At 39.0% G+C, this 9122-nt stretch overlaps 1 protein-coding gene and 1 pseudogene across 3 annotated transcripts; one reads left to right on the forward strand and one right to left on the reverse strand.

Moving 5' to 3' along the window:
* Positions 1-733: 733 nt before the first annotated feature.
* On the forward strand, positions 734-4585 carry LOC114742171 (pentatricopeptide repeat-containing protein At3g49730-like). Of its 3 annotated transcripts, none has more exons than XM_028930449.1 (2): positions 734-2946; positions 4506-4585. In XM_028930449.1, exon 1 carries the CDS (start codon positions 804-806, stop codon positions 2802-2804), a length of 2001 nt encoding a protein of 666 aa, XP_028786282.1. In that variant the 5' UTR covers positions 734-803; the 3' UTR covers positions 2805-2946; positions 4506-4585. The 3 variants fall into 3 exon arrangements, with proteins under 3 accessions (XP_028786282.1, XP_028786283.1, XP_028786284.1); XM_028930450.1 differs by lacking the exon at positions 4506-4585 and adding an exon at positions 3839-4041; XM_028930451.1 differs by lacking the exon at positions 4506-4585 and having other exon boundaries at positions 994-1029; positions 1176-3252.
* Positions 4188-7192, reverse strand: LOC114742174 (DUF21 domain-containing protein At2g14520-like; annotated as a pseudogene).
* Between the last annotated feature and the right edge of the window lie 1930 nt (positions 7193-9122).

Below are 9122 nucleotides of genomic sequence, written 5' to 3' on the forward strand. Positions count from 1 at the left end.
TTTCATGTCTTCATGCATCAAAATCTGTTAAGGACTACCGGACTAGTTGGAATCTCGGAGAGGAGTTATGCCCAATGCCTATTGCTTTCTGTCAGGCGTGGGGCTCGGAAAGCCGAATGGATCCCAAATCACCCGCTTAACTCCTTCCTCCACTGACAATCATAGCCCTTCGGTCCAAGTTTCTTTTGCGTTATGAACAGGGGAGGAGATTGAATTGGTTGCTTGTCGAGGATTGAAGGAATCAGGATTCATTGTGATAGGTATTTTCATCATAAACTTTCTGCTTGTCATTCTTGGATAGCCGAAGCCAATGCTCTCCTACTTTCTTTTCCCAAGCTGTCATAATTTATGATTTTGGGAGTTACAATTCTCTTAGTGGGAAATGGTTGTTTTAAAGGTTCGGTGGAGCTGGGTTCATGTTTGTTTGTGTTTGGAGCAAAGGGTTTACAGCTAGAATGCTTGTTCCATGATAACCCATTCTAAGTGCATCCCAGATGTTTGATAAAATGCTTAAAATTAGAAGAGCCATTACAGCTATAGTTGGTAGCTAGTCATCATAGTTGCAACCTTGTTTAGACTTTGATCCATGAGACATTCAAACTATATTGTTATATCTTCAAGCGTAATTGGAAACCCTAGCTAAAGAGTCTAGCTTTTTAAATTAGATTATGTTAAGGTTGTGCGTATGGAAGTGAGAAATTAGAATGCACTGTTCTTCGACTTGCAGGAACTTGCTTGAAAACAGAGGGTAAAATGGAGTTTGACTTTTAGCATATACTACAAAAGCAGCAACTTCAGAGAAAATGCAGAGATTTTCTTTGAGAAGTATGTTTTTCTTGTACTATCGTAATCATATCCCACATCCTTTGAGAAATCCATCAATGATTGGACATCGAGATATTGTAGCTCTGCTCTCTTCTACTGGCTTTGATGTAAGCACTTTTCGAACTTCTTCAAAGTCACATGCTAAAAACAAGCCATTGGGATCCAAGAGCAGCAGTAGCAATTTAATGTCCTATGTTGGAACAAGTGAGTTTGGCCTTGTCCATCTCGATGCTAGTTCAGGAAATACAAGTGACCAAAGCCACAATGAGTTTGCTTCTGATGTTGAAAAGATTTATAGAATACTGAGAAAGTTCCACTCCAGGGTTCCTAAATTGGAGCTTGCATTGCAGGAATCAGGAGTTGTTGTGCGGTCTGGCTTAACTGAGCGTGTATTGAACCGCTGTGGTGATGCTGGGAATTTGGCATATAGATTCTTTGTGTGGGCTTCAAAGCAATCAGGCTATAAACACAGTCACGAGGTGTACAAAGCTATGATTAAGGTTTTGGGGAAAATGCGGCAATTTGGGGCTGTTTGGGCTCTTATTGAAGAAATGAGGAAGGAGAACCCAGAGTTAATTTCATCTGAGGTGTTTGTTATTTTGATGAGGAGGTTTGCTTCTGCGAGGATGGTTCAGAAGGCCATTGAAGTATTGGACGAAATGCCCAAATACGGGTGCGAGCCAGATGAATATGTTTTTGGGTGCTTGTTAGATGCACTGTGCAAAAATGGTAACGTCAAGGAAGCAGCTTCGCTGTTTGAGGACATGAGATTTCGATTTACGCCAACAGCAAAGCATTTTACATCATTGCTGTATGGTTGGTGTAGAGAAGGGAAGCTTATGGAAGCAAAGCATGTGTTGGTACAGATGAAGGATGCAGGGATTCAGTTGGATGTAGTGGTTTATAACAATTTGCTTAGTGGGTATGCTCAAGCTGGAAAAATGGGAGATGCTTATGATCTTTTGAAAGAAATGAAAAGTAAAGGCTGTGAACCAAATGCAACATCATACACGATTTTGATTCAAGCACTTTGCAAACAGGAAAATCTGGAACAGGCAATGCGGGTTTTTATTGAAATGCAGAGAAGTGACTGCGAGGTGGATGCTGTAACCTATACCACATTGATAAGTGGGTTTTGCAAGTGGGGAAAAATTGAGAAGGGTTATGAGCTTTTGGATCAGATGATACAGCAAGGCCATGCTCCAAATCAGCTGACTTATCTGCATATTATGGCTGCTCATGAAAAGAAGGAAGAACTGGAAGAGTGTATGGAAATTGTAAAGGAGATGCAGAAGATTGGTTGTACTCCTGACCTTAAAATCTACAACATAGTCATTAGGTTGGCTTGCAAGTTAGGAGAGGTTAAAGAGGGTGTTCAGCTTTGGAATGAAATGGAAGCAAGTGGGCTTAGTCCAGGGATTGACACCTTTGTCATTATGATTCATGGTTTTCTTGAGCAAGGTTACTTAGTTGAGGCCTGTGAACATTTTAAAGAGATGGCTGGGAGGGGTCTTTTTGCTGCTCCTCACTATGGTACTTTAAAGGAGTTGATGAATTCTCTACTCAGAGCTGAGAAGCTTGAAATGGCCAAAGATGTCTGGAATTGTATCACAACTAAAGGGTGTGAACTTAATGTGAGTGCTTGGACAATTTGGATTCATGCACTCTTTTCAAAAGGACATGTAAAGGAGGCTTGTTCGTATTGTTTGGACATGATGGATTCAGGGTTAATGCCGCAGCCAGATACTTTCGCAAAGCTTATGCGCGGCCTAAGGAAATTGTATAACAGGCAACTTGCTGCAGAGATCACTGAGAAGGTGAGGAAGATGGCTGCTGATAGGCAGGTCACTTTCAAGATGTATAAGCGACGAGGAGAGAGAGACTTGAAAGAAAAGGCAAAGGAGAAAAAGGAGGGGAGAAAGAGGAGGGCTAGAAGGCGCCGTTGGGGTGGAGGACGTGGGAAATCTAATGCCTTGTAAATCACAGGAGAGAAGTGTGACGTGAAATCTGAAGATTTCCTGGAGGAGTCTGGTTTCCAGCCTGCACGTTATGGGAATAGCCTGATATGCCTGGTTTTTTCTTAAGGCGACATCGTTGGATGACATTCGAATAGCAGTTCAGGTATTTGCTCTGTAAGTTATAATGACATGGATAGCTTTCAATCATATTTATTAAATAATGTGCTTGCTTGTTATACAGAAGTTGGTAGTTATTTTCATGATGCTAATTGTTAGAAAGTCCTTCGTACTGACATTTTGTTCCAGGTTATTGGTGGGTTCACTCGTCTCAGTGGCAAGTTGGATTTTTGTGTGGCTGACTAAAATTGATTGATTTAAATCCTTTTATGGTATAAGAGAGTCAGTTCTTCTAATAATACATCAAATCTCAGATTTTTCTAATGTTTTATTCGGTCTTTATTTCCCCCAACCTGATTTGCATATCATTAGACAACGGTAACCTGTCTAATCGTACATGTTGAGTGTTGAAAGCGGTAGGCTGTTCTCCTGGCTGGCTCTTTTAGCCCAACAATCTCTAACGCTCTGAATATTGTGGACTGTGGGCTTCAGTACGTATTAATCAGAAATTTGCCACTTGCCGATAGTTGCCATAACTAATTGAAAAGGAGGATGTGCATCGTTAAAATGAACCTCCTTTAAACAATGCACATGATATAGACTATTAGTTAAGATGCTTAAGTTCTGTATAAATATGCACAGAAATTCATATTTTGGGGGGTGTGGTTAGTTACGTTGTTTGTCTATGTAGCCTATTTATAGAAGGGTGATGTATTCAGTTGTCATTGACCGTTAAGTGAAGTAACCAATTTTCCATTTCCCTGTGCCTCTTTATTCTCCTTCTCTGTTTCTCTATCTATCCTCCTCTTTCCTCCTCTCCCTCTCTCTCCCATTATGATAGTACAATACTTACCGGTAGAACTAGCATGTCGTGCTGCTAAAATGGAATTCTAAAATATCTAATCATCTGTGGGGTTATGTTTTAATCATATTTCCAGTTGTATTTTGGCCAGTGGATGCTGGATCTTGTATCGGGTTTACGTTCCTGCCAATTTACCATGGTTTTGCGTAACAAAGTGCCAATGAGTTGTTACTTAGTGGCTCAATTGGCATAGACAACAAAGCATGTGGAATATCGACCAACTGAGATGTTTTGCATTTAGACAGTTCAGTTCACGGATTTTGGTCACCAAAAAGCTAAACTAGGGGGGTGTTTGGAACACCCCATAATCACTTCTCAGAAGCACTTTTCCGCAAATCAAGACAAACTCTCCACATATTTATTTCGTATTCCGTAAAAGCATTTCTGAAACCATGGTTTTGTTCTTACCCAAACACCCCCTAGGACATTACTTGAATCTAAAGTACATCAATTCCAATGGTACGAACCAATGTTCCTAAAATGCTACCATGCGATCTATCCTTTTGTTCAATACCGTTTGAAACCAAATAGCAGGTCTGGTTCACTCGCAATTTTCTATTGTCGAGCAGTCGACTAGCAAATTTATCGCATGTCTTGTACTTTGAAAATTAGCTGACATCACGATGATCTGTTTCATCATAGATTTCCTCCTACATAAATTAATCCAAAAGATGTGTAAATCTTCTGCTGGTACAAGAAAAGATATTAACAAGAATGTAAGAAAATTCCCCTCCTACCTGTAGTAGCTCCTCAATGACATCCTCGAGTGTAACAATGCCAACAGCTTCCCCATCTAGAGAGAGATTTTGCAGTGGTTCGTCATTGATTTGAAGCACCTCGGACTGGAAGCCGTTTGACCATCTCTTACCTTTTGTGCTTGTATTTGCCTCGTTTGGTAAGCTCTTAAACTTCTTGAGTGATCCTTTGCTCTTCAAACTCCTCTGTCGTGAATGCTTTTTGCTGTAAACATCCACTCGAACTTCTCTCACTGAGTTTATATATTGTCATGTGCTAGAAATCAGCCATTGACTCCAATTCCAGGATGGACGGTGAAGAGGAAAACAATAAAGCATAGCTTATCAAATAGAAGAGGGGAGCCAACGCTTTACCTTGTGTTGAGTTTTCATTGGCTGACCAATCTGCATCACTAAACTGTTTTACAACAGCAGCCATATGGCTGTGGCCTTTCTGAAACTCATTTAGTAGGTCATACAATGGCATTGTTTCAGAAACCCTGGTAAGCAGGTTTATATGGCTTAATCAAACCAACGTCACATAGTATTACAGATGAAACGATTTAATTCAAAAATATCAGAGCAACTACTCATTGAGGGTTAATTGTGTTTGTTTAGGTTTAAGGGTCATTGTGGCTCAGGTCCTTCATTAAACAGATGCCATCAAGCTGCCACTAGATTGGTATTCTAGTCTTTATGAAGACAAGTGATGGTATGCCATCGGTTGAGGTAACAATGATACCTTGGAATCTTGCGCATGGTGATATTCTTTAGTGGCATTTCGTTTTCCGGATTGATAGTTAATAGGTTCTTCACCTATTATTCATAAATATAAGAGGGATTCAGCTATATTTACTAGTGTAATAAACCTCAACAAGAACCTCAACAAATGCTCAGTTAAGGCACGCACCCAAAAAAAAAAAAAATCGGATGTCACTTACCAATATTAGTCCGATAATGTTGCTTGGTTCCTTATAATAAACTGGAACTCTGCTATGACCTTTCTCTATAATCAAATCCATTAAATCCCTGCATGTTTGCAAAGCAAACTCGTAGAAGTCATTTCTGTGTTGGTTTGCATCGAATAACTAGCATGCACATATGATACATAGAACACACCCCCCCCCCAAAAAAAGAAAAAGAAAAAAACCCACCCAAAAACATCACACACCTGTCCAGCTTGGCATTTAATTCTATCGCAAAAGTCTCAGTAATGGGAGTCATCACGTCTCTAGCGGTTCTCTCTGTTAGTTGAAGGGCACCCGCAATTATCATTGTCTCATCACGTGTTAGCTCTCCTCCTTTTCCAGCCTGCAAATGTACTGGGTGGCACAATTCAAGAGGATAACAATATAATCAAGGAGACTGAAGAAAAAACTTAAATCAATCAGTCACCTCGTTGCTGTGCAGATCAACTAGCGTCTTCAATTCAGCTCGTCTAAACAGTGCATGGTGTTGTTTTCCCAGCAAGAATCTAATAACTGGCAGAATCATAGTAAGTAACACTTGCCTATTACTAAGTGAAGCATTAATCTAGCTTGGGGGTCAAATGTTCACCTTGCTTATTGGGTATGCAATAGGGAAACAAATGCAAACAAGAACACGAACCACTGGAGCCACTGCTGCACCAATTGCCAAACCATACCTCGAACAAACAGCTTGGGGTATAATCTGTGTGACCGATGGTAAATGCCTTAGTCACTTTAAGCTGATCGTGTTCATTGTACTAGTCTGACTCTCAAACAATAACTCACCTCTCCAAACATTAGTATCAATGTTACTGAGATAAGAATAGCCCCCCAAGCCGTCACTAGACTGTCCAGAAAAATTGGAAGAGCCTGAGAAAATAAAAAATAAATGTATCAATAAAAAGATGAGCTTTCGTTATGGACTTGATTCAAGGATTTGAGTCAATATGTAGGGATCGTAGTTAGTACTTCCATTGCTGCTGCATTGCAGATCAGAAGTGTGCAGAGCAATAAATGCTGTCTTCTCACAACTGGCAATATCTTCGCTGTTTCAAGAGAGTGTGTTTGTGATGAGTCAATTTGCACCAACATCATGGACCATCCTTGAGATTAAGCTAAGCTCTGAATAATTGAAACAGTTACCGGCATGTTTACGATCAGCGGGTGTGCCTGACTTGGCAAGAACCTCAAGCTCCACGAGGCTCAGTGACATAAGGCCTAGTGTTAATCCAGACATCAGCCCCGCAAATAGCACTAACACAGTCACAATCAGGAGGCGAATGAAGAACCCTGTTTCGCAGCATGTGTACTCCACAGCCATTCACTTCTCTAACCCTTGCTTTCTTCACCACGACCAATAAGCTCTCGTATCAGGAGATGAATACTCTACAAGACTCATATAAGCATATGTTAAAACAGCGAACCACATTCTACAAATTTCTTTTCCTCCACAAAGGGACAGAATAACATCATATTCGAATATCTTTAATATGAGGTTCAAACTTCAGGAACTTACTTTTCCCTGTCTTTTAATTTCAGAATGATTTGACTTTAGTCGGTGCCCTGTAGGCGAAGTAACAGAACTTTTGTAGGAGGACAGATATTGTTGCTGATTCATAGCTGCTGTGTTTGTTCGCGAGTCCATTAAATCCATATCAGCCCCTGCGCGAAGCCATCTTCTTTCTGTTCCCTGTTTGCAATCTGACACTTTCACCACGGAGATACTTAGGAATTTTTTGGATTGTTGGAAAAATACTTTTAAAAAATATTTTTTTTAATAAATCAAGATAAAATTCTGTATATGTTATCTTAAATATTTTTAAAATCGTGATTTTATTTCTACACAACTGGAATTCATCTCTCTTCCGGTGCAGGAGATTAAAAGCGTCTTTTATCTTAACTGACACAAGTAAGAGAAAAGTTATTCTCCTGTATTTATATGATTTACTCGGGAAGTTTCGCAGCATACGGATTCTGATGCTTTATGAGTCATTAGCCACTTGGAGAATTGTGTCTGTTTTGGCATCTCGTAGAGTCAACACCTGTTCACCGTTACTGTATATGCACGCAAGAGATAATCTTGATGATGTGGATTACTGTTTTTCTATGTGTTTCTTCTTCAAGAAATACTGTAGTGAAAGGTGCTTTAGCACTTCCGGTGTCAGAGGATATGTGAACGGGGGTCGAGAAAGTAACAGATAGTTCAGTTTCAGGTATTAGTGCAATCACTCTTGTGCGGCCTCCCCCAACGTTAGAAGTCAGAACCCAAATGAAGAATTTATATTTGCTGGTTATCAACCATAGCATTTTGCTTTGTTACCTAACTCGAAGTTTGTTGTCAGATCAGACTAAGTAAGGAGATATTTTGTTACATATTTTATTACTCTTAAATTATCACATATTTAAAGGATTTTTCGGTGAAATTAATCATAGCATGTTAAAATTACATAATTTATATTTATTAAAATAATAATTCTATATTGTATCAACCTCCGGTTGATTTTTATTAAATTATATGATTTTTCATTTTTTAAAATTAATACAAGTATTCTTCAAAAAAAAATATATAGACGTTTATGGGTTTTGTATAATTGTACTGATGTCTTTGTAATTTTAACAAATTAAGAAAATTGTATTAATTTCAATACTATAATGAAATTGATATGATCCCGATAAAATCCAAAAAAAAAGTGTGTGGTTTTAATCATAAAAAGTATTTTTACATTGATTTAGAAAAGTATGTATTTTTAAAATTCCATTAATAATTTGTTTACAATAATATAAAATAAACATTTAAGTCAAATTGTGAGAGTTGAACTTGCTACTTAGGCCAGAGTCCAACTGTCCAGACTCGCAATTTAGTAAGATGGAAAATAAATAAACTTGGGGTGGGGTCCACAGCCGGGCCCAGTGCCCCAGTACCGACACAATGATCGATTAATTTATTACGATAAATTCTTGTTGTCACTCAGTTGCTTTATCCATCGATGATGCTTGCGGAAGAGCGCGCGTTTTGGCCACCCGGCCATAGTTGGCAGCACATCCACTCTAAAAGAAACCACAAGATCTTCAAGTTTCAGCGGGCTTCATAGATCTAAAGATCCACACATTAGCGATTTCTGATCTAACTCACTCCTCAACTACAATCATCATCCTCCCACCTTATTTTCCGCAATTCCCTTCTCATCAGGTTCGCTATTGTCCTTCACATTTCAGTTTTCATTTTCATTTTCTTCCATCCGATTGTTCGTTTCATTGCATTTCGTGTAAACTGTGCAAAATGCATGTTTAGATCGATATGAGTGTTTTATGCTTATTGCATCTTTGCTGAATAAACTCGTAATGACTGGATCCCTCTGCAACCTCCACTTCCCGCAGTGTTTCGTTGTGAAAATCTCTTTAACTTGAGCTTCTTGAATTCTTTTTTTCCCCGGCGTTACGTTTACAATCTATTTCCTTGCATATGTAAGTAAGTTGGGAAAGAAAATGAATCGAATCGTGTTCATGAAATGTACTTGAAAGGAAAGCAAACAGCTACCCCACTTGTGCTCGTCATACTTGTGTCTTATGGCTCACTTTCGCATTACATCTAATTACGAAATTCATAAGTTCATTCATTGTAATGAAATCACTGAATTCTTGCTATCACTAACCCAAG

The sequence above is a fragment of the Neltuma alba genome, unplaced genomic scaffold (assembly GCF_004799145.2).
Source record: "Neltuma alba isolate B1F8T4 unplaced genomic scaffold, ASM479914v2 tig00003678_pilon, whole genome shotgun sequence".
NCBI lineage: Eukaryota > Viridiplantae > Streptophyta > Magnoliopsida > Fabales > Fabaceae > Neltuma > Neltuma alba.

What these genes read in the sequence shown, in the direction of transcription:
- LOC114742171 (XM_028930449.1), top strand. Translation starts at nt 804, where the DNA reads ATGCAGAGATTTTCTTTGAGAAGTATGTTTTTCTTGTACTATCGTAAT.